At 46.1% G+C, this 25137-nt stretch overlaps 1 protein-coding gene across 1 annotated transcript; it reads left to right on the top strand.

Annotated features, from left to right (window-relative positions):
• The first annotated feature begins 254 nt into the window (after positions 1–254).
• SLC2A1 (solute carrier family 2 member 1) lies at positions 255–24860 on the top strand. The gene is made up of 10 exons (XM_074217825.1): positions 255–448; positions 11301–11396; positions 19985–20145; positions 20370–20610; positions 21213–21375; positions 21463–21650; positions 21971–22075; positions 22387–22488; positions 23257–23460; positions 23732–24860. Exons 1-10 carry the CDS (start codon positions 431–433, stop codon positions 23927–23929), a joined length of 1476 nt encoding a protein of 491 aa, XP_074073926.1. The 5' UTR covers positions 255–430; the 3' UTR covers positions 23930–24860.
• Positions 24861–25137: the final 277 nt, after the last annotated feature.

Raw genomic sequence — 25137 nt, 5'->3', positions numbered from 1 at the left:
GCCCGGCCCAGGGTGTCTCCTGTCCTACACCCCGGGATCCGGCAGCCCCCCCCCCGGCCCTCCCCCGCAGAGGCGGAGCCCCCCGAGTCCGCGGCCAACACCCCACCCCCGACACACCCCCCCCCCCCCGGCTCCCGCAGCCAATCAGCGCCCGGCAGTCGCGAGCTCACGTTGCCTCTATAAACCACAGGCTCCGCAGTCGCGGCAAGAGCCGAGAGCAGCGGTGCCCGCGGGGCCAGCGAGCCGCCAGCGAGCCGCCAGGCCGGGGCCGCGCACCGGAGCGCAGGGGCAGCGCGCGGGGCCGGGGCGAGCCGGGGCCACAGTCGGAGGCCAGCGGAGCGCGGCACAGCGTCCCGCCCGGAGCCCGGGGACCGGAGCCGGAGCCGGCGCGCACGGAGCCGGAGCGCACGGAGCCGGCCAGCGCGCGAACATGGAGTCCGGCGGCAAGGTGAGCAGCCCCGCCCGGCCCGGCGCCCCGGCCGCGTGCTCCGCTGGGGGCGCGGAGGGGAGGGGCCCGGCGCCCCGGCTTCCGGCCCCGCGCCCCGGCGGGATCCGGGCAGCAGGTGGTCCGGCAGCCGGCGGGAGGCGCGGGGCCCCGACGGGCGGCCCGGGGCCGCGGAGCCCCGGAGCCCCGGAGCGCGCCCCCTGCCCGCCCCGGCCCCGCCTCCCCGCGCTGGCCCGGAGCCAGCCGCGGCGGGAACCTGGGCCGCCCGGCCCGGCCCGGCCGCCGCCCCTCCACCCCCGGGCCCCGGGAGCCCCGGGAGCCCCGCGGCCTCTGGGGGCCCGGGCCGGCCGGGCGCCATGCGGGCAGCCGAGCCTCGAGAACAGGCCCCTGCGGGGAGCGCAGGAGGCGGGACGCTCGGGCCCCCCGGGCGGCCCTCCGGGGCCCCCTGCGCCGCGGCGCCCGCCTGCCCTCGTGTGAGCCGGGCGGAAAAGATGCTCCAGGTCCGGCCCCGCGGGGGAGGAGGAGGGCCGGGGGCGGGAGGGCCGCGGCGGCACGTCCCGCACGCACGAGCCCTCCCGGGGCCCCTTCTCTCCTCGGGCCCTCCCCCAACTCCCTCTCCCCTCCCTCCCCAGCTCAGCAGCGGCCGGAAATTGGGGTGAGGGGCTAGGAGGGAGGGGCTTTCCGGAGCTCGCTCCCGATTGGCCACCCAGGCCGAGCCCCCTCTCCCTCTCCTGCCCCGGAGCTGGGCGAAGAGAAGGGGTGGGGGAGCCCCAGAGACCTTCAAGTGGGGCCGAGGGTTCTCTTAGGAGAAGGAAGCAGAGTCCGGGGGAGACGGGGACACCCCAGCTCCCCAGCCCTGTCCTCCTCCTCCTCCTCCTCCTCCTCCTCTTGTCTGATGGACTGGAAAGATACAAAAAGGAGAAAGTTGAAGGCTGAGTTCTAGCTTCCCGCAGAAGGGCTGAGGGGGAGGGGAGGGGAAACAGCCAGTCTCTCCTCTCTTCCCCCGGGTCGCCCCCGGTCGGGTCCGAACCCCTCTCCAGACACTGGTCAGTCTGGCCGGGCAGGCAGAGACACATCAGGAAGGCCCAAGTGTCCAGATCTGGTTGGACTCTTGATTGAACCCCACCCACTTTCCACCTTTCTCGGGGGGGGGGGTACCCCCGCCCCAACCAGGCTGGCTGAGCTTTTCCTAGAAATACTTAATCAAATCTACCCCTCCAGATGACTCTCATTATTCTGGCCGGCTCACATGCTTTCTTCTCCAGGTCACCCCTTTCTTTTCACCTCTCAGGTAGAAGAGAGTTGGGATCCTCTCATTTAGAAACAAGTTACAAGCTGGGGCATATCACTAAGTGGGAGAAAAAAGGTTTCCACGGTGTTCTGTGGAAGGAATATTTGGAATAATATTTGGAATCAGAATACTCGAAGTTCCTGTCCCAGCCCCTTCCTGACAATTTAACCTCAGGCCCAGCTTCTCACCCTCCTCTCCAAAATGAACGTGTTGTGATCTACTCATTTTGTATATATTGGGAGAATTAGAGGCTCAGGAAGGAGCAAGACTAGTATTAGAAATCTAGATATCCTGACTTGGAATTCTTTCTCCTCTCCCATGCATGCAGCCTCTCTACAATGGTTGCCTCCCGTACCATGCTCTACTATGTCTCTTTCTGCACACATAATGGACTGAATAAGGTCAGAGTGCCTCCCTCTTCCTCAGTCCATGAGCTCTTCAGTTTAAAAACTCTTAAGACTGAGGCCCAGAGAGGTGAAGTATAATTGAATTTGCTCAGTCACCCAGTGAGCCAGAATTTGAATCAGGACCTTTAACTCCAAATCAAACCCTCTCTCCACTATATCATCCAACTTTATTATACTATCTCCAAATTTGAGTGCTACTTTCAAAATACAAGACTCTAGGAACACAAAAGAAATCAAATGGATTTCAATAATTCCTACAAGTGAAAAAAATGATGCTTGTGACTCCTAAGAATTTTATCATTATCATTAGAAGACAGGGAACTAGTGTGAGTGGACTATGATGGGATGATTTAAAATTAAGGAGTGAAAATGAGAGGTGCACCAGGAGAAAAGGAAAAGGAGAGGGCAAATTCTCTTACTGAAAATAGATACAAAAGAGTTGATAGTGGAAAGACAGATCCAGGGGTTACAATACTTGAACCTTAACTCATTGGAATTACCTCAAAGGGGGGAATAGCATACCCATCTAGTTGGGTAGAAAAAACTTATCTTACATAGGGAAGCAGAAGGGGAAGGGGATCAGGGGAGCTGATTGAAGAGAGGACAGATTAAGGGACATAATGGTCTAAAACAAAAGAGACTTTTTGAAGAGAGGTTAAGGTAAAGAGAAAAATAAAACAGGAAAAAAAAGGGTATTGTGACTGAATTGATGGACTCACCCATAAGATGGATGTGGATAGCAGAATAGATAAAAAATAGAATCCAACAAAATGCTGGTTTCAAGAAACACATTTGAAACAAACAAAGTATAAATAAGGGGTTGGAGAAAAATGTATTAAGCTTCAGATAAGGCAAACAAAAAAATCAAAGGGGAAGTGGTAGCAATCACGATCAAAGACCAAGCAAACAGATCTAATTGAAAGAAATAAGCAAGGAAGCTTCGTTTTTAAAAAAAACTTTAGACAATGAAGTAATATTAATAATTTTTAAATTAAAAATTTTTAAATGAGTTTCAGGAAGAAATAGATAGTAAAACTATTACTAATTGGAGATAAATTGATGAATAGAATTTTAGAAGAGTTAAATATGATATATGGAGAAAATTTAATGGGAATAGAAAGAAATATATCTTTTTCACACTTGTATATGGCAACTGTGCAAAAAGTGACCAAATATCAGGGCATTAAAAACTTGACAGCCTAATGCAGAAAAGAAGAAATGTTAAATGCATCCTTTTCAGATGGTATTGCAAAAAAATTACATTCAATAAGGGGCCCTGGAAACAGATTAAAAATTAATTTAAAACTAAATAACTCCAAAGAATAAGTGGGTCAAAAAAAATCAAGAAACAAATCATACTTTCAGTGGAGAATGACAAAGAGATAATATGCTACCAACATTTATAGGATGCAGCAGTATTTAGAGAGAAGTTTAGAACTCTAAATACATCAGTAAAATACAGAAAAAAATAGGACTATTAGTTGGGCTTGCAATTTTGAAAACTAGAAAGAACAAATTAAAAATCCCTAATTCGAGCATTAAAAAAGGAAATCCTAGAAAATCATCAAAGGAGAGATTAATAAAATTGAAAGTTTAAAAAACCATTAATCTAATAAATAAAATGAGGAACTGGTTTATGGGAGGGAAAACAAATAGCTAAACATTTGTTGATTTGATTTTAAAAAAGAAACAAATAAAACTTGAGGCTTTGCCTAGGAAATGCAGAGTAGGTCCCATCCTGATATGGTGACTTCACTCAGAATAATCTGAACCCCAAGGCATTACAACCAGACCTTCAGGACAAAACCCCTTGGAATAAGTTAAAGGAAAGGGTGCTCAAGGTGGTTCTGTAGTTTCGACTTGGAATTCTTTGGAGGAATGAGCTCTTTCTGGTTATGAGGAAGGGAGGGTGCCTCCCATCTAGTGTCCAGACAACTTATTCAGGTTTCTACCAGAAATGCCAGAGTGGGAATCTTTCTATGTGGCCAGAAAATCCAAGGCCTGAAGGATAGCAGCATAGCTAGGGGCATCTATTGGGGGAAGACTATTAGTCATAAATGTTAGTTGGGGTTTTTTTTTTTTGTTTTTTTGCAAAGCAATGGGATTAAGTGGCTTGCCCGAGGCCATACAGCTAGGTAATTATTAAGTGTCCGAGGCTGTATTTGAACTCAGGTACTCCTGACTGCAGGGCCGGTGCTCTATCCACTGCGCCTCCTAGCCGCCCCATAAATGTTAGTTTTAACTTGAAACTGGTGCTAACCCTGAGACAAGACCCCCCCTTGTTCCTTCCTAGTAGAATGACCCAAACTTTTTATGCTTTTTTTTTTTTTAGGGACTAGGAATCAAATTAATCTAAGCTGTTTATGGAGTCAGGAGACTAGGATTCCTACTGTTCATTGCATGACCTGTCATTCTAAATGTTTTTCTCCACCTGTAAAGTAAGGGTTGCCCCTATTTCCTTCATCCAGTGGGTCTGGGAATCAAATGAGAATATACACATCTAATCTGTTAGAGAGAAGAGAAAGGGCTTTAGAGAGAATTAACCTCTTTAACCTCTTCATTTTAGAGAAAAGGAAACTGAGGCCCAGAGAAGAAATTAATCAAATCTTTATTGGGAAAAAGAAAGGAACCATAAGATTTTGAATTCCTAGAGGCCTGGCATTCTGGGAATTTACCTAACCTGCTTGATCTGGTAAATCTCTGGTTGGGGAAATTCTCTCCTGCCTAATTTCCCTGAAAGCCAGACACATCTTTACAGATGACCTCCTGGACTTCTTTTCTTATATGTATTAAGGGTGAAAGCACCGGGGTGCCCTTTTGACATCCCAGAGGCTAACTTCCTCCTGCCATTTATTGAGAAAGGCACTCAATTTATGACCTTGAGGTTCTAAGTATTTATTGTCAGAGCTGGGAGGGAACTTAAAATTTAACAATGCCATTATTGGGAGACGCCTTAGAACATAATGTTAGAGCTGAAAGCAACCAGAGAACAGCCAGTGTTAGGATTGGGAGGAACCAGAGAACACCCTGTACTCACACTGGGAGAGATCTTAGAATGTTGGAGGTCAGAACACAGACTCATACAAGGTTCCTTCTGGAAGGAACCTCAGGACATAATTTCCTCTGATGCGAACAAATCCCGAATAAAAATGAGCACTTCTGAATCTACACAGTACAAAAAGAGAATTGTCAAGCTATGAATTTTATCATGTCCTGCTTGCTTTTCAAGTCATAGGGTGTTTGCTAAGAGGATTCTTAGAACATAGAACATTAAGACTGGGAGAAAGGAACATTAGAATTTAGAATATCTGGAGTTAGGAGAGACTTCACAGCAAAGACTGGTGGAATCCAGAAAGGGACCATAGAGACCATCTAGGCTGTCTATATTATTTTACTGATGGGAAAACTTAGGCCCTGGGAAATGGAAGTGACTTGAAGTCAATCAGCAAATGCTTCTTAGACATTTCTATATCCTTTTTCTCCCCCTTGCTTACTTCCATGTTCTATACACACAAGACTAAGTCTGATAATACTGCCCCCACCCATGTCACCCCCTCATACTCTCCCCACACACATAGGTGCTGCTTACAGCCAAACATCACCCCCTCACACTTTGCTCTCAAAAAAATGTACGTATCTGTAGATTTAGAACTGAAAGAAGTGGACCATGGAGAAAATTTGCTCAATCCAGGCTGAATCTAAAGAATGTGGCCTTGTACCTACCGGTCCTGGGTCTGCCTGGGACTGGGTCCTGATCAGCCCACGCCTGGTCCAGTTCCAGATCCTTATTAATCAGATTGTAAGGGCAGCTGAATTCAACCTTTCCCAAGACACCTAGTCACGAGGCTTAAGCCCAGAGCTTCCCTTGAGCACCATGGGGCCCCTTCTTGGTTGCTGGCAAAGAAACCAGTGAAATGACAAGGGAACACTGGGCTAGGAATGGTCCCATTGAGCCCATCTTCTGACAGGGCAGATACTGCCAGGGGAAAGGAATAGGAAAGCCTTGTCTTGGGAGTTGATGTAGCTGGTGTATTAACAAGTAAAATATCCAGTCTTTCCTGAGCTCCTGACTTGGGGCTGAAAATCTGGAGATGTTCCTGCCTCAGTAAAAAGCCCCTTAACTCCTTACCTCCTATTTCACTTAATAATATTTTTCTTTATGAAGTGTTACCTAACTTCCTTTGATCCTTATGACTACCCTGTTATATAGGAGGCAATTAGATTCTCATTTTACGGATGGGGAAATTAAGGCAGCCAGCCATTTAGTGATTTGCCCAGAGTCACATAGCTATTAAGCATCTGTGGCTAGATTTGAACTCAAGATCTTCCTGACTCCAGGTCTGGCACCCATCTCCTATCTCACAAGAAAGACTATATATATTCATTGAACTAGGGTATAGATAAAGGATTCCTTCCAGACCAAGCTGTTCTGTGGCAGTTTAAACAATATCTCTATTTACATATTCATTTTACCCAAGATTCCAAAGGGGAGAGCCCTTTAACCCAACCTTGAAGACAAGTTCCACCAAATTTCTTACATCTCATCAGCTCCAAGCCCCCAAGTTCCTAAATCTCCAGTCTGCACATCAGTTGGCAGAAACATTGATTGTTTGGTCTATCTGTCGTCTGTTTGTGGGTTTCTGTGGAATCTGGGAACAGGAGGAAAACTCTGGAGGAGAATCAGTTAGAGCTGACCCTGAAGCCTAACACCAGAACTCAGGAGGTCATTTGATTTCTGAATGAGAACCTAACACCAGAGATCACCTAAAAGGTCATCCAGGTGTATGATGTCTGTCCTGATTCTGAGACTTTTCTGATAGATTAAATTAAACAATAGACTGCTGCCCAAGATGGATGTTTGGGACTAAGGATCCGGAGTCTGTAGCTGCAACATACTTGATGAGCAAGTCCCTTTTCTCTTTTTGAGCCTGTTTCCTTATTTGTAAAATGAGGGTCCAGGTTGGACCAAGTTCACTTTCCACTCTGACATTATGTGATTAAAAGACATTTACAAATCCAGGAGAGAAAGTAGAAAGAAAGATGGGCTTTTAGGCCAGCCCTGTTTTCCTTTTATCCCTTATCTTTGCAAAATGCTTCTGCTCTGGCCCAATAAGTTCTCTTGAGGGTCTGCTAGATAAAGCATCATTCACTCAGAGGTGTTATCTGGTCCAACTTGTACCTGAGGCAGATGTCTCTTCATCATCCCATCCATCTGGTCCTCCTTGGGCAACCCCCCCAAGAGGAGCTTCCCAAAGCATCTAGGTCATGCCATCCAGAGATGTCTCTTCCCATTGTTAGGAAGTCTTCCCTGATATACAAAGTCATTACTTCTGGTCCTACTGGGAGCACTTAAGAGCAGAACAAGTTCAATCTCTCTTACCCAAGATGGCCCTTCATATACATGTCATAGTTTTTACCAATTATGGCACCTCTTCGCTCCCAATTATGCTTAACTAGGGGGTGGGGAGGGCAAAGGAGCAGAAACAAAGTCAGCACTGCTTGAGAAAATTCTAATTGAGAACAGATACACATAAAGTTATTAAAGGGACAACCTAAAACCCCTATCCCTGTCTTAGCAATTTTCAGGACAAAGGAATTTGACTTTTACCAGTTGAGTGACCTTGGGCAAGTTATTTAACCCTGCTTGCCTCATATCCAGGGCCATCTCCTGATCCATGTCTGGCCACTGGATCCAGATGGCTCTGGAGGAGAAAGTAAGGATGGTGACATAGCACAACATCCCTCACTCAAATCCAATTCACATGTTTGTCATGGCATCACCTCCCTGGTGTCAGGGTCTTCTTCAAAAGTGACAGACAAACTAATAGTAGTAGTAGTAGTATAACAACCTCATCCCTGGAGCTCTTCAGGTTAAGACCAACTAACTTGTGACTTGGATTCTGGTGGAAAGGCATAGATAGATAGATAGATAGATAGATAGATAGATAGATAGATAGATAGATAGATAAGATAGATAGATAGAACCTGGGGATTCTGTGATTCTAGTGTCAGGAGAGGGTCATCAGAAAAGAAGGGAATTTGAGTTGAGTCTTGAATCTGATATTCTGATCTGACCTTCTCAAGGGACACTTCCATGGAAATTAAGGCAGAAATGGGAAGGGAAGGCTGGGAATTTGTAATGACTCATATTTTGGCAGTACTTGAAGGCTTATGAGTGCTAGGGTCTATCATTGTATTCCAGATAAAGCAACTGAGACTGAGAAATAAAGTGATTGGCTCAAATTCACACAGATCAGAAATTGGGGACACACATCTTTTGCCTGCAAGACCACATTTTGCAGTGGTCTTTTCTAATTCACTGCCTTACAACTGAGCCAAAGATATTTAAAACTCTTCCTTACTCTTCCCATCCACAAAGAGCTGCACCTGCCCCCCCACCCCACCCCCCCAGGAACCTAGGGAGAACTTGGAAACAACCCCTTTGCCTTTCAGATATTTCTAGAAATGGACAGTCCAGTTCTACCCAGCTCCTATCTTCTTCCCTCTCCCCTCCCTCTGAATGCTGGTTGCTAAGGTTATCTGCTCGGGGCTGATAAATCCAGCCCAGTTACTCCAAGCTGATAACCTCTCCTGGTATAGGCTATCTACATTCCTCAGTGACTTGGGGCAAGTCTTTTTTTTGTTCCCTTGGGCATCAGTTATCTCATCTGTGAAATCAATATTAATACTATTTGCCACTCTTTGCCTCATCAAGGCTGTATCAAATATGGTGTCTGGAAAAATGCTAGAGTAATGGGATCTGTTATTATTGTCCTCCTTACTTCCTGGAAGGGTAGCACCCTACTTTTCAATCAGGGTCTGATGTGTACTACTTTAAAACCACAGAGCTCTCTTCCCTACTCTGACAACTAGTATTAAGGCATCATTTCTTTTCTGTAGCCAGGTCCCTGCCCTCCGGGAGTTCCTAATTTAATTTGGGAGATAAGCCCCACACAGCATAAAACAATTATGGACAGACTGTTGGATGCTGACTGCTACTCTGAGCTGTTGAGGATCAAAAGAGGGCTTGAGGCCTATAGGGGACGGCTTCTTGGAGCACCTGGAGCTGAGCCATAATGGATCTAGAGCTGGAAGGGACATAGGTCTTCTAGTCTAGCTTTGGTTTTAGAGGCGAGGAAACTGTCCCAGTGAGGTGATGTCCCCAGGCCCAAGGACACACAGAATAGAAGACACATAGCCAGGGCTCCAAACCCAAATTCCCTCCCTGGCCTCCAAGTGGGGGAGGTGGGAGCAGCGTGGTCATATGCTTTAGAGAAAGAAGTTCCTGCAACTGAGGAGCTTGATAGAAGGGAGATTTTCCAGTTTGGCACAGAGATTTGGAATCGGGGTACGTGAGTTCATGGTCTGTCTCAGTGGGTCTTCCTCATCTGTAAAATCCAGCTGAAAAGTCTACATACGTATGATTTCTCTTGGGTTTAAGAAGTACAGTATCATGGGTACTGACAATGACTTCATGACCTTGGACAATTCACTTCTGGACCTCGGTTTCCTCATCTGTAAAATAGGGATCTCTTCCCCCAGCCCCACTGGGGAGAGGATGTAGTTGGTATTAGTCCTCTTTTACACATGAGGAAACCAAGCCCCAGAAAAATGAAGTGATTGTTATTAGTTTCAAGGTCACAAGAGGCAGTGTCAGAGCCTCGATTTGAACAGTGTCCAGCACCTTTTCTGCTATTGTTTGTTTCTCTGTCTCATAATAAAAGCTTCTCAGCTCTGCTGCCCTTCCCTGCCCCCAGCAGAGGAGAAAAAGAATATCTTAGGCTTTTGAATTTAAAGGGAAATTAAGAATCCAATCCTTTCAGTTTTGAAAAAGGGCCACTTGCACCCGTGAGTGGAGGCTCAGGATAGAAGTGAGACCATGAGGGAATCGATCACTGGAGTGGGTCCTGCGGGAGTAGGCCCTGGGGCTGACACACACAGGCCCACCCCAACCTTGCCCTTTACAGGGACAAGACTGTACCAACACTTAAGTGAAAATTGATCTCTCGTCATACTTCACCTCAGCCCAGAAGTACTGCTCTAGAAAGCTGATTGCTACACAAGCTATGTGTCCACAAGGTCAGGGCTGCCCCAGACTCTCTCTCCTCTCTCCTTCATTCCTCTTCCCACGCCCCCACTTCCCTCTTCCCCTTTTCCTTTGGTGATTCCACCGAAAATCTTACATTATATTTGATCAGAGAGCCCAGGCCAGGAGAGTCCAAGGGATTATCTTCAAACTTGCAAGCAGTCAGACCAACAAGTAGCTAACATTCCACTCAGAGTAAAATTTAAGCTTTCATATGATTAGTGAGGGAGAAGGGAGATGGAAAGACAGACAGAGAGACCCTATTAGATTTTGGGACTTGGCTAGGAAAGATTCCCACAGATGACTCCTAGAACAGACTTGAAAGGTCTTTTTCAGAGGTGAAAGTTGGGCGGTGGGGAGAACCCTTCCAGGTTGGGGTAGGAGGGTTGACTAGTATGTACAAAGGAATCAGCCAATTTGGCTGGAACAGCAAGTGCATAATAGGGAATAATGTGAAATAAAAAGTCTGAGGCTTTGGCAGGGAGGTTCCTTTCCTGGGAAACAGGGCCCTTGACTGCCTGCTGTTGTCAGACAGTGACCTCATCACCATACTGATCTCCTGTATGAATTGGGGGCTTAGAAGGAGACACACCCTACTGCCCCTGCCTGACCACTCCTATTTCAATTTAATTTATCATATCCAGTCAGTCTTATCAAATGAGATAAGTGATTATCACAGACAAGTCACACAGAATAGGTAAATTTTTAATCCATATTCCATGGAAATCATTTTGAGTGATTTATGTATGATGAGTAGTATTTCCTGCCTTCTTGACGGCTGTGAGTAGAAAGAAAAGAATTTGTATTAAAAATAAAAATCAAAGAAAATAAATAAATACCCATTCCTTTTTCCTCTACACGATACCCTACCTCCACCACCACCACCTGTCTTCCCTTTGGTTTTCTCCATCTTTTAACCTGCAGAATATTGACCCCTACATTCTTGACTGAGAATATAAAAAAATGTTGGAACCATTAACATATCTGTTCAAACAATGTCTCCCCTCAGGGGCTCTGAATATAACCCAGAAGCTCAATGACTAACTTCTCTGTCTGCTTCTCTGTCTATAGCAAGTCACGGCCTCCCTCATGCTGGCTGTGGGTGGTGCGGTCCTGGGCTCCCTACAATTTGGCTACAATACTGGAGTCATCAATGCACCACAGAAGGTGAGTACTCCCCTCCTCTCCTCCTCCCTATTGCTACCATCCCCTCTCTACCCACACACTGTCCTCTTGGGACATCCCCAGGGTGGCCAACTCTGTTTATGATCACTCTCACCCAACAAAGTAGGATCCTGAGAGTTTTGGGCCAGATTAAAATGGCCCAAAGGTTTCCCCGGAGCTGCAGAAAAGAAATGGCAGTGACCCAGGCCAATCTGTGTTATTTGGAATGTGGGTGCCTACCAGACCACACCCTCTGGGAGTGGGCAAGTCACAAGCAAAGTCTGGGATGCTGAATCATCTTTCATTGGCTTCAGGGATCTTTAACAGAAGGTGACTGAAGTTCAGTCTAGTTCACCAAATATCTGTTTAGCAGCTCACATTGCTTGACACCCAAACCAGCATTAGGAAAAACATGGTCTTTGTCATCATGATGCCTGTAGTCTAGGAGAAGGATGAGACACAGTCAGGTAACTGTAACGGACGTGATTAGATGCCGTGAGATTTCTTAGGGAGATTCAGAGGGACCCCTGGTCATCTGAACCAACTCCCTATTGACATCTGAGGAACCAAGGCCCAAACTGGTCCCAGGGACTTTCCCGGAGGAGGCAGCATTTTTAAAGGATGACATTTTAGATATAAAGAAGAATGGAAGCAAAGACCCAATTTAGAAACGTGGACGGCACATGGTAGGTCCAGAGGGACCTCAAGTGGTTCTATTAAGCTATGCAGGGGGAAAGAGGGTGAGATAAGGTTAGAAAGGAGAATGGAAGCAGATCATGGAGACCTTGAAGAGAAGCTTGGATGGGTTTTTTCATTTTTTAGGCTTTTGCAAGGCAGTGAGGTTAAGTGACTTGCCCAAGGCCACACAGCTAGGTAATAAGTGTCTGAGGTCAGATTTGAACTCAGGTACTCCTGACTCTCCAGGGACGGTGCTCTATCCACTGTGCCACCTAGTTGCCCCAGAAGACACTGATATGACTTGCTTCAGGGACTTAGAAGATTAGTCTGGTAGATAGCACATGAACAAAGGATAGATTTGTTCAGGATGGAGAGAAGAGGAATTAGGAGGAATTGTTTTAGAGCATACTGAAGTGACTAAACCATGTATTATGCAAGTGGCCATGGTATTAGAGCACTTTTTTTTTTTTTTTTTTTTAGTTTTTGCAAGGCAACAGGGTTAAGTGGCTTGCCCAAGGCCACACAGCTAGGTAATTATTAAGTGTCCGAGGCCGGATTTGAACTCAGGTATTCCAGACTCCAGGGCTGGTGCTCTATCCACTGTGCTGCCTAGCCGCCCCTAGAGCACATTTCTAATCTAGCTTGAGGTTAGGAATAGTTTTTCCTTTCTCTCAGAAGTAACAGGAGGTTGTCTAATGTATTTGACTCTGACATGTAAAGTTGGATTCCTTGAGACAAGTTAGAGAAAAAATAATAACTTGAATTTTTATAGTGCTTTCAAGTTTATAAATCATATTCCTAGAAATAGCTATAGAAAGTATTTTTGTCTCCTCTCTTATAGAAAAAGAAACCTACACTCAAATCTTTTTAACCAAGTGACTTAGCCAGTCATTCAGCTAATAAATGCTGGATTGTGACCTCAGGTTTAATGTTCTGCTACCTCAACCTTTTCACTAGATCACATTACTTCTAAGGAACACTCCCCTCATACATATGAGGACATGTGCTACAGTCCCTCTAACCTGGAGTGACTGAAAACCAGGAAGTTAGCTAAGAATTCTGAAATACACATCACAAAGTCCATTGATTCACTCATCCGACGTGAGAGGAGAGGTTTTAGGGCTGTCTACGTCTCCCACTTATGTCCCACATTGACCTGAGTCACAGGACTGCTTTCTTTCCAAATATGAGGGTTGCCTCAAAGGCAGACTTTAAAATAGCAGTAACAAGAGGTGGCTAGGTGGTGTAGTGGATAGAGCACCAGCCTTGGAGTCAGGAGTACCTGGGTTCAAATCCGGTCTCAGACACTTAATAATTACCTAGCTGTGTGGCCTTGGGCAAGCCACTTAACCCCATTTGCCTTGCAAAAACCTAAAAAAAACAAAAAACAAAAAAATAGCAGTAACTGGCATTCATACACAAAAACTTTGGGAATCATTTTCCACAATTTTATAGATGAAGAAACAAGGCTTACCAAGAGCCCCTTAAACACATGAGTTAAGAATAAGAAATGAATTTAAATTTATGTCTTCCTGACTCCAGGAGAAGCAAGAGTACGAGCCCTGGAGTCAAGAAAATTATTTTTCTTGGGTTCAAATCTATCTTCAGATGTGATCCTGGACAAGTCACTTAACTTTCATTTTCCTCATTGGTCAAACGAACTGGAGAAGGAAATGGCAAACCACTTTAGTATCTTTGCCAAGAAAACCTCAAATGGGGTCATAAAGAGTCAGACATGATTGAAAAACAGCTAAACCACCTAACTCACAAGTTCAGCAGTCTCTAGCAACATCTGGGTAGAAAAATAATCATTGCAAAGTGAATTAAAAGGAATCACTGCTATCATTAGACCTAGAGTCAGGGATCTGGATTCAAATCCTGCCTTGGACTTTACTAGTAATTTGGCCCTAGATGAGTCACTTACCTTCCCTTGCTTTCTTCTTCCATAAAACGAGGGATCTAAAATTCTAAAGTTTCCTCTAGCTCTAAAACTATAATCTTTAGAATTAGTGATCAGCAGGTGATGCAAGCACAGATAAGTTTGTCCCTAGCCCAAGTCTGATTCCTGCCCTTCCTGAGCTATCCTTGCACAAGGATACCTACCTACCCTAATTCCCCCCATGGAGACTAAGAAGGCCAGACCTCATGAGAAACAGCTCATTGCTGCTGACTATCCCCTTTGAATGTTAAAGAGCACTGAGCTCCCATCCAGAAAGCTTTGACCATTTCCCACAAGTTCTGTAACTGGCAAAGACACCAGTACAGAGAACAGAGCCATGGAACACATCCAGAAGGGAGATGCCTTGTAGGAGATTGGAGGACCCAGCTAAGAAGATAGAGGCATCAGAAGGAGGAGGAGAAAGTTATCAGTAGTCATATTTTGACAAAGGTCAAAAGAATAAGGACTAAGTAAAAAGGCCTTTTGATTTTGGTAAATAGGAAGTTATTGGTGATCTCTCAGGCATCAGTGAAGTGGTAGAGACAGAAGTCTGATTGTAGAGGATTTAGATGAGATGAACTCTGAATTTCTCCCAGATTTTATGAGCAAGTGATGAGAAAATAAAAGACATTTCCCTGTTTCTCTCACCTCCCATTCCCCAAGGCAGTTTGTCATATGATGAATTGCAGTGACAGGGCATCTGTTGAACCATCACCTTTATATGTGACCCTGGCAAGTTTTTTTTTTCCTTCTCTCGGTTTCCTCATCCATCAATGAAGAGGTCAGATGAGATGGGCTTAGAGCCTCATTCCAGTTCTGAGGATCTTTGGGATGGCAGGAAGGGTCCCAGCTGGGGCCTGAAATCCTGTGCAGCATATTCAGGTTCAGTCCTCAAGAGACTTCTTTTGAAACACCCTTCATATACATCCTCCTGGAACCCATCCCTCCATTATTAGGCCCTCTGTCTGACCCTAAATGCAGGTTTGGAAATCTGCAAGTTTTTCTTGAAGGCACTCAGGGCAAGGAGCCCAAGACCTGCCTGTCTCCCTTTGCCCCTCCACACATCTCCCCTCAACCCTGATCAAGATGAGGCAAATGCCCTAAAGTGGTAGTGGCCTTAATTTCTGAGTCCAGCCTGATATCTATCATAATACTGACTCTCTGAGTGCCTACCTGCTAAGGAATTGAAGTTGGAGTAGAGATGATGATGAAGAGCCTTCATAGAGGAAGTGATTTGTCTTGTTTCTCCTTGGTCCCCGCAGAACTGAACAAAGAGAACAGAGTAGAAGTTATAAAGAGGCAGCTATGCCACCCAGAATGGGCTGCCTTTAGAGGTAGTGAGATTTTCAGGCAGAAACTGGATGATTTATCAGAAATTGTGGAGGGAAAATAATTCTTATTTAGATTTCATTCAGACTGGTCCCCATTACACCTAAAGGCCCTTTTAATTCCAGACTCTTGGTGATTCTGATATAGAGACTCTCTATAAACTCAGTTTAGTTATCTTTGAGATTGGAATAACTCCAAAGAGTCTCATTTAGCCAGTAGCTTCACCTATCCAAAGTGAAGCCAAGAACCTTAGAGGATTGGTTTCCTTTAGTTGCTGGGTAGGGTTGAATAAACATTAACTTTTGTAGTTGGGTTCAGTTCTTCCCTCTATCATTCACTACCTTCAATGTTCTTGGACAGATCCCTTAATCTTTTTTTTTAATAGATTTTATTTTGAGTTTTGCAATTTTTCCCCTAATCTTACTTCCCTCCCCCCACCCCCACAGAAGGCAATTTGCCAGTCTTTGCATTGTTTCCATGGTATACATTGATCCAAATTGAATGTGATGAGAGAGAAATCATATCCTTAAGGGAGAAACATAAAGTATAAGAGAGCAAGATCAGATGATAAAATATCAGAATTTTCCCCTAAATTAAAGTTAATAGTCCTTGGACTTTGTTCAAACTCCACAGTTCTTTCTCTGCTTACAGATGGTATTCTCCATTGCAGAGGGTCCCAAATTGTCCCTGATTGTTGCACTGATGGAATGAGCAAGTCCATCAAGGTTGATCATCACCCCCATGTTGCTGTTAGGGTGTACAATGTTTTTCTGGTTCTGCTCATCTCACTCAGCATCAGTTCATGCAAATCCCTCCAGGCTTCCCTGAATTCCCATCCCTCCTGGTTTCTAATAGAACAGTAGTGTTCCACAACATACATCAGATCTCTTAATCTTGGTGGAATTTGTTTTCATCATCTGTAAAATGAAGGGATTTCTACTGTACCCTCTAGATCTAGGATTCTAAGGCTTTGAGTAGCTTTCTCTGCCTTTTCTGTCCCTTAAAATTCCTAGAATAGTGCCTCTTGCCTCAGTTAGTGTGACTCAGCTAGACTTGTTTACCTTATTTTAATGGCCACAATGGATTAAGGAAAAGATTTAGTCTCTGAGCTGAAGCCAGTGGGACAGTGTTAGTATTAGAAGAGGAAAGAGGACAAGATAAGCATGATGAAACAGTTGATCTTTTAAGTTTTAATTCACGTTATTTACATATTTTCTCCATCACTTTCTACAAAACAAATCAAACCCTGATTTGTTACTTGTTTATTACAGGCAGGTTTAAGCTGACTTCAGTATATCCCATCCCATTACTCAAACTTCTTCAGTCCCAGGAGAGAAACTCTCTCAAATTGAGTCTTTGAGAAATAGAGAATGATAACTCCAGATACATTTCAGTATGATTTTCCATCCTAAACAATTAGAAGTCCTGCTATTTAATAGGCCTAACTGCTCTCTGGGAACCTCACATTTCTGGGGATGCCAGGAAGAGGCATCATTGGGCTATCATCCTCCTTTTGGGTTGATTTATTGGTCTGGATGAAGGAAGAGAGAGCTGAGAGCCTTGGGGATCTACCAAAAAAGAGCCAGTCTCTGATTCTGATTTTGAGCCTCTCATAGCTTGAGATTGGAATAACTCCATCTTCACCAGTAATTTCCTTTATCCAAAGTGAAGCCAAGAACCTGGAAGGATTGGTACGGGTGAAAAATGTAAGGGAAAATAATACCAGTTAGAGCTATCCAAAAGTGGTATGGGTCTAACATACATGGTAGATAGTGAGTTCTCCAGCACTCCTAAGTAACCACCAGATCAGTTTGTTAGGGATGTTTTTAGAAGAGATACCTGTGTGACTTTAGGCAAGTCATATAAGGTCTCTTGTATTCAATTCTTATCTGAAAATTAGAGGCTTGGATTAGATCTTTGACCTTATGGATATGACCTTGTTGGATCACAACTGCCAAATTCTGGAATTCTTTAAAGGAAGTACCAGTTGAGTTGGGTAATGAAGATCGCTTCTCAGCCTTTTGGCTAAGATCAAGTGGAGTTGGGTACTGAAGGAAGGGCTGTGGTGGTCATAACAACTGGTGGTAGTGGTAGGAGGAGGAGGAGGAGGAGTGGTAGTACTAGCAGAACTGAGGCAGAGTTTAAGAGATTTGCCTAGGGTGACACAACTAGTTTGCATTTGAACTTGGGTCTTCCTGGCTACCAGTATTTTTCTGTGAATGATGTCATCTTAACTGCCTCAACTAGCTCCCTAGCAAGGCATAAAGACCTTGGGATTGGTGAATTAACCACTTTGCTTGAGCTTGAACATAGGATACGTACCATGTTTGTGATACAGAGTGGGTGATGTGAGAGGAATAACGCTAGGTAGGAATGAGCAGAGTTACAGTTCAGTTTCCCTAGACAAGATTTCCATTCCACTATTCCCAGCGTAGCCTTTTTTGGACCCAAGAAGATAAAAATGCTTTGGCTGTTTTCCTACTCCATGGATTCCTTGTCTCTGTTCTGCATATAAGTGACCCCTGGGAACCTCAAGGTTTGTCTCCATCTTCCCCTCTCTCTCCCTCATCTTTCCCTTCCCACCCCCATACTAGCCCTCCCCACAAACTTCATAGATATTTATAGAGCTACTTTAAAACATTTATACTCCAATTATAGAGTAGACCTAGTTGCCCTGAGATTCCTTGTTTCTGGAAATGGGCTTTGGAGAATCCTAGAATCCTCTATGTTTAGAGCTAAAGGAATGACTGACCGAAGATTGGGCACTATGGATAGGGATGGCTTCTGCGTACAGAAGAGGGAGTTTCAGGAGACTATCCTCACCCTTCCAGAGTGGCCAAGCTTAACAAGTCCAATAAGGTCGATTAGAGAAGAGGTTGAATTGTGAGCTCCTTTGAGGAGAAATGTCCCCTGACCTTCCTACTAGGATAGATCAGAGTCTACCCATCTTTGGGCAGATAAGAAACAATGTGGATGAGAGGTCATTTGGTGTCCTGGAAGTGATCTTCCAAGAACCTTCCTCAAAAACACCCAGCACTGCTCCCCCTTGACTCCATTCAGTCCCAAGACCTGCAAAGAGAACTGGGTGGAGTGTGTAGAGGAGAGGTGAGAAATGGGCGAGCCACCTCCCCATCCCAGCCCTGGGAAGGCAGGGGTCCCAGTCTATGGTTTCCAGTTCTAACCAGATCCAGATGATATCCTAGGATTGGGCCAGGCCAGGAACCAAGATATCTGGCTTGGTGCTTAACTTAGAACTTCCCTCACTCAATCAATTGAGCATTTATTCAATACCTAATATATTCCAGACACAATCCCTGCTCCTCAAGGACCTTTATTAGTCTTTCTTTTTCATTTTCTTCTTGTGCCTCAGCTTCCTCCTCATGAGAAGAAAAAAATGTTTTGAGTCTGAATTAGCCCTAGCATGAGCCTCTCAGCTGTTCTTGAATCCACTAGATTCTGGCTCCCCAACTCATCTGGGGGGGGGGCATTAGGACAACTGGGGATTTTCCACTACTGTGGGCAGACCCCATGCCTTTCCTCAGCGGCCAGGACCAGCCAACCCCAAGTCCCCTCTCTGATCCCCAGGCTGTATGGATTGCCTTGTTTGCCTACAGGAGGTGTTGTCCAGTCGCTATCTCTTAAATGCAGGCCCTTTGTGTACAGTTGTCTATCATACCTTCCTGTACTCAGGGCAGGAGCAGGAGCTGCCTCCTGCATACCGCAACTTTATGCCCCTGCCAGGCTCAGTGACTACCCTCACTGGCTCTCACCTGGCCAGGGAGGGGCGTTGCTATCTTGGAGGCTCAGGTGTTTGCATTTCCTAGAATCCTTGTTCTTCCTTGTTCTTCACCCACTCCCTGTTACCTCCATTCCCCATCCCCCAACTAAGCCAGGGCTCTTTTGCCTCCCTTTTCCTAATCTTTGGGGAAAGCTGTATTGGTGGGTGAAGGGCAAAGTGGTATGAGCTGGCAGAGTGGGGAGAAGAATTTGGAACCCAGGCTCTTGGGTGCCACTCTCGTGTTCCAGGACCTAAATACATACATACATACTCTCATTCTCTCTCTCTCTCTCTCTCTCTCTCTCTCTCTCTCTCTCTCTCTCCTCTTCCTCTCTCTTCCACCCCCTGCTTCTGGCCTTGGGGGGGGGGGCACCCGTCTGATGGCAGAACCTGTCTTTCTGCATTACCTCTTAGCCAGACTGGCAAAGCTGCTGTCATTGCCAAAGCCTAGGTAGTGGGTGGGACTAATCCAGGACACAATATGAGCTCTGCTGCTAAGTGAAATCACCCAACATATAAAACCTCTACCAGGAGACAATTCATGGGGACTGTTAACACTCCGAGGAACCAAGGTCTCACTCCGAGGAACCAAGGTCTCACTCCCAAGCCACTTGCCGTCTGTATCCTGTCCTATAACAGACACTTTTCATTTCCACCACCAGTCATTTAGCATCAGCAGCTTGAGTTGTTTACTGTGCATCAGGAAAACCTCACTGGCTGAAATACTCTGATATATGAAAGTGGGATATCATTGTGGGAAGGGACTAAGATGAAAGAAACTTGGGTTCCGGAACGGGGGTGTGGCTTACTTCTTAAAGTTCCTAGTCAAGGTGCCCCCTTCAAAGGACTGGGATATTTTCTTCACAGGTGATAGAAGAATTTTACAATAATACCTGGTTGAAGCGGTATGATGAACCCATACCATCCACCACGCTGACCACTCTGTGGTCCCTCTCCGTGGCCATCTTCTCTGTTGGTGGTATGATTGGCTCCTTCTCCGTGGGTCTCTTTGTCAATCGTTTTGGCAGGTAAGAAAATAATATCCACTTAAGCCAGCCTAGTTCTGTCCCCTTCTAACAAAGCAATAACAGAAGAAAATAATAATTTAGCCATGACTGGCAGTGTATGCCTCATTCCTCACCCATATTCTACTTTTGTGAGAAGAACCATACCCTCTGATAGCCTCTGTCTCAGACTTTGACCCTTCATTCTACCCCCATTAACCCCAGATCCCTGGTCTCTTGTCTCCCAGGCGAAACTCCATGCTGATGATGAATAGTCTGGCCTTTCTTGCTGCTGTGCTCATGGGCTTCTCCAAAATGGCTATGTCTTTTGAGATGCTGATCTTGGGGCGCTTCATTATTGGCTTATACTGCGGCCTCACCACAGGCTTTGTGCCCATGTATGTGGGGGAGGTGTCACCCACTGCCCTACGTGGAGCCTTGGGCACCCTTCACCAGCTAGGCATTGTCATTGGCATCCTCATTGCCCAGGTAAGTCCTTCTTGGGTGGAGTTATCTCTTCCCTTTCCATCCATTTGCATCCAGCTTTCCTATTTCACCTAATCCCTAGAACTATATAGCTCTTGCTAAAATCTAATCTGAATCCTTTAAGTTTGATTTCAACCCTCTTGTCCTTCCTGGGCTACAATCCCTCATTCCACACCTGGGGCTACTAAGCAGCCCAGATACTCAACTGCTGGGGCTAGTAGGAACCCTACTATGGGGGGGGGGGTGATGACTTGGGCTGGGCCTTCAAACTAGGTAGGATTTAGATGCATTAGAGAAAGGGATAAGGCTTCTTATCTAGATAGGTAGCTCAAAACCTGAGCAGAGTTTGGGAGTTAGGATGTGTTCTAAGAGGGAAGACTCACAGGACCTGGCCAAGGCAGAGAGAGTCATTTAAGGTCAACAAATGGCCTTTCCTCTCCTCTTCCTCAACTCCCCAAGTGCTGTTACTTGGGAGTGGAGGGCAAGATTTGCCCAGCACGGACATTGTACCACCTCTCCTGGACTCCTCATCTGTAAAATGAAGGGTGGTGATGGACCCGTTCAGCTGATCCTATGACTCAAGTCTGGATTCTTGGCTTCCCTAGGTGTTTGGCCTGGACTCCATCATGGGTAATGAAGAACTGTGGCCCCTTCTCTTGGGTTTCATCTTCATCCCATCCCTGATCCAGTGTGCCCTGCTGCCCTTCTGTCCTGAGAGCCCCCGTTTCCTGCTTATCAATCGCAATGAAGAGAATAAAGCCAAGAGCGGTCAGTAACCACCTGCTGCCATCTTTCTCCTTTGCCTGCCCCTTTGGCCCTGTTTGTGTACTCACAGCTCTTGTCCTCTCACCCTAGTCCTGAAGAAGCTTCGGGGAACCACTGATGTGAGTAGCGACCTTCAGGAGATGAAAGAGGAAAGTAGGCAGATGATGCGTGAGAAGAAGGTGACCATCCTGGAATTGTTCCGCTCACCCATGTACCGGCAGCCAGTCCTCATTGCCATGGTGCTTCAGTTGTCCCAACAGCTATCAGGAATCAATGCTGTGAGTGATTCTCCACAACCCCCCCACCCCCAACCCAGCCAGTCTCACAGACCCCTTTTCAGGACCTTGAATGTTACTGTGAGCCCAACATCAGAACAATGCACATGGATTTGCTGAACCTGAAACTCAACCACACTGACCTACCTCCTGGCCTGATAGGGTTCAAGTGAAACTTAAGCCTGGCCCTTTCCCTGGCTGCCTGGGCTTCCCTTTCATCTCTACTTTTTAGTCCCACATCCTTCTGTGTAGAGGCAACGTATTGGGAGTAGAAGCCTTTGATTTCCCCCCAACCTGCTACATCTCTGCTCTCTGCTTTTCAGGTCTTCTATTATTCCACCAGCATCTTTGAAAAGTCTGGAGTTCAACAGCCAGTCTACGCTACCATTGGTTCCGGGGTGGTCAATACTGCTTTCACTGTGGTATCGGTGAGTTTCCAGACCAGCCCACTCTCAGGACCCTTCTTTCTGTCCCAAGGTTGGCCCCATTGGATATTTCTGCTAGAGGACTTCCTTGTTCTATGGAGATGGGATCCTACACCTCTTGTCTCTCTTCCTCCATCTTCCTGAGTCTAGCATAGAAGCCCAACTACTTGGAGCTCCTGGACGTGGGACACTTAGACTGGGAATGGGAGTGTTGAAGGTTGTGGCTGATGGAACCCTAGGAGTAGGGCACACAGAATGTAAGGAAATGTTGAATGTGCATGGGGTTCTGATGCCTCTACTGTCTGCCTCTACAGCTGTTTGTGGTGGAGCGGGCCGGACGGCGGACTTTGCACCTCATTGGCCTGGCAGGTATGGCAGGCTGTGCTGTGCTCATGACGATCGCCCTGGCCCTGCTGGTGAGTCAGGCTCTGCCCACTCTGGAGGAAGGGTGGGATCAGCGCTGCCAATAGACAAACCCAGATTTCCCAAGTCCTAGATCAGGGGCCTATTATAATAGAAGATTAAGATTCAGGAGGGACGCCTAGAGAAATTGCCTTACCCAAGATTCCATGGGTATCAAGTGGCAGAACTCTGGATTAAAACCAAGCTCCTGCCCAAATCCTGTGATAGCACAGAATCTGGACAAAGAGTCAGATTCTGCACTGCTGGTTGGCAGGGATTCCCCACCCTGCAGGTTAACAAGAGTCCTTCCCAATAACAAGGACCCTTCCCTTGCCCCTCTCCATCTCTTAGTGGCTAGAGATCCAAAAAGGCTGAGCCCTCTGACATGAAACCTGGGGAATGTGCTGACTGGACCATGTCCTCAACTAGCCCTTGGCGGGGGTCTAGGGTTTGAAAAAATACATTTCAATTTACCAGGCAACTACTCTCCAACCTCCCACATAACTAGGGATCACAGTGAAGGGGGGAAGGTATGGGGAAGGTATCCCTCAACTACCCAGCCAAACATTGAGCTTGTGCTGCCATAGGCACTGGATGGGATGTCTAGGAACACAATTGATAGGAATGGTGAGAGCAAAGGAGCATAGGACTGAAACCTCACCCTGCTGGGGGCTTTGGGGAGGTCAGTCTCTGTAGAGCGTCCAAGCTCCAAGGAATCCTGCTGGGTGGCCTTCTCAGAGAAAGGATCACTAGAGTCCCCTTTCCCCCCCCCTTCTGTACAGGACCATCTCCCCTGGATGTCCTACATAAGCATCGTGGCTATCTTTGGCTTCGTGGCTTTCTTTGAGATCGGCCCTGGCCCCATCCCATGGTTCATCGTTGCTGAGCTATTCAGCCAGGGCCCTCGCCCAGCTGCCTTTGCCGTGGCTGGCTTGTCTAATTGGTCCTCCAACTTTATTGTGGCAATGTGTTTCCAGTATGTAGAGGTGAGTCTTTTATGCCCTGCCATTCCCCTACCTCCTGCTATTTTACTCCATGCCCTCGAAGACATGGAGATCACAAATTTTTGTTCGCTTCAAATTGGTGACTGCATTCAGTCTTCCCATAATTTAGAATTTAGGCAGCTAAGACCCAAGACACCTTGTTTGTTGAAAGTAAACCACAGAGTCAGAAGAACAATGTCTCTCTGATCACTTGGATAGCATTAATGCTCCTCCAAGGCCAGGCCACTCACAGACATCCCTTTGTGTTTTTCAGCAACTGTGCGGCTCCTATGTCTTCATCATCTTCACTGTGCTGCTCGTCCTCTTCTTCATCTTTACCTACTTCAAAGTCCCTGAGACAAGGGGCCGGACCTTTGATGAAATTGCCTCTGGCTTCCGGCAAGGGGGAGCTAGCCAGAGTGACAAGACACCTGATGAGTTCCACAGCCTGGGAGCTGACTCTCAAGTGTGAGGAGTAGGGCGGCAATTGGTCATCTTCCTGGCCATGGGCTTGCCTGCTGGATGTCCTGAGCCCCAGGAATCTTCTCTCTCCTCCCTATCCCACTCTGGCCCTCCCCAGCCTCGCCATCCTGGACAAAAACAGATGACTGGGGCTCCTCTTCCTCTGCCCCCTGACCTGCATCTCTAAACAGAAGGATCCAGCCAGAGACACTGACCAAGGACAAGATGGGGCTCAAACTCTCCAGATTTTATATAGGAGGAAAAAAGTCAGAGCTGAATCTTTAGCAAACATTTTTTTAAAAAACTTTTTAATTTTTTAAAAACATTAAATCAGCCTGAGTCTGATACCCCAGTTGGGACACTATGGAACATGTGAACTGGAGTGTCTGTGGCAGGGGATGGAGGAAACATTCCTAGGCCTATTCCTTTCTTATCCACTACATTAATCTCTAGGGCTGGATCTCCAACCAAGGACAGACACACTAACCCAGAATATGTTCCACACTTCCCCTTATTACTACCCATTCCTCCCCTCCCCACAGAGAAGAATCTCTGTCCAGAAGATGCTGGACAATCTGGGGAGCAAGGAAGGGTTGAGAAGAGGGACACAAGCTCCGAGGTCACTATTTTGCCACCAGCAGCCCCAAGCTCAGGAGTTGGTTGCCAAACAGAACCTTGGAGAAAAAGGTTGACATAGAGAATCTGGCCATCTGAGGATGCTGACTGTCAGAGACATGAATATGTCTGGCCTGCTGTGTATAGATCAGAAGATATTTATATATTATATATATATATATATATATATATATTTTGTTTGTTGATGTTAATAGCAGTAAGTTATAGCATATCTGAAGAAGAGGTCAAATTGTAAATATCCTGCACATCCATTCCCCATTATCTAAAGCCGAAAGGTGCACTTATAAAACCTGATTTCTATATTGGCTGTCTGTCTGTCTTATCAGTTCAGCATCTTGCATGAAACTTTTTCACAGGGGAAGCTTTCCTTTTACCTTGGGTGTCTGGCTCTACGAAGCCAGGTCTCAAAGACATGGGCATTGACCCATGTGGAGTTACGTGGCATCTGGAGCCTAGAATGCCTGGATTCAAATCCCCCACACCTCAGCTTGCTACGTGTGGGATGTTGGGCAAATTTCTTTTATTTCTCTGGAACTCATAAAGATGAAGTTAATTCAGACTGCCCACAGTCCTTTTCTGCTG

The sequence above is a fragment of the Macrotis lagotis genome, chromosome 1 (assembly GCF_037893015.1).
Source record: "Macrotis lagotis isolate mMagLag1 chromosome 1, bilby.v1.9.chrom.fasta, whole genome shotgun sequence".
Classification (NCBI taxonomy): domain Eukaryota; kingdom Metazoa; phylum Chordata; class Mammalia; order Peramelemorphia; family Peramelidae; genus Macrotis; species Macrotis lagotis.
The sequence above is the reverse complement of the archived record's forward strand: the minus strand, read 5'-3'. Positions and strand labels throughout refer to the sequence as shown.

What these genes read in the sequence shown, in the direction of transcription:
- SLC2A1 (XM_074217825.1), top strand. An exon ending in TCATCAATGCACCACAGAAG is followed by an intron (nt 11,397 to 19,984) that starts GTGAGTACTCCC and finishes TTTTCTTCACAG; the next exon opens with GTGATAGAAGAATTTTACAA. An exon ending in TTTGTCAATCGTTTTGGCAG is followed by an intron (nt 20,146 to 20,369) that starts GTAAGAAAATAA and finishes CTTGTCTCCCAG; the next exon opens with GCGAAACTCCATGCTGATGA.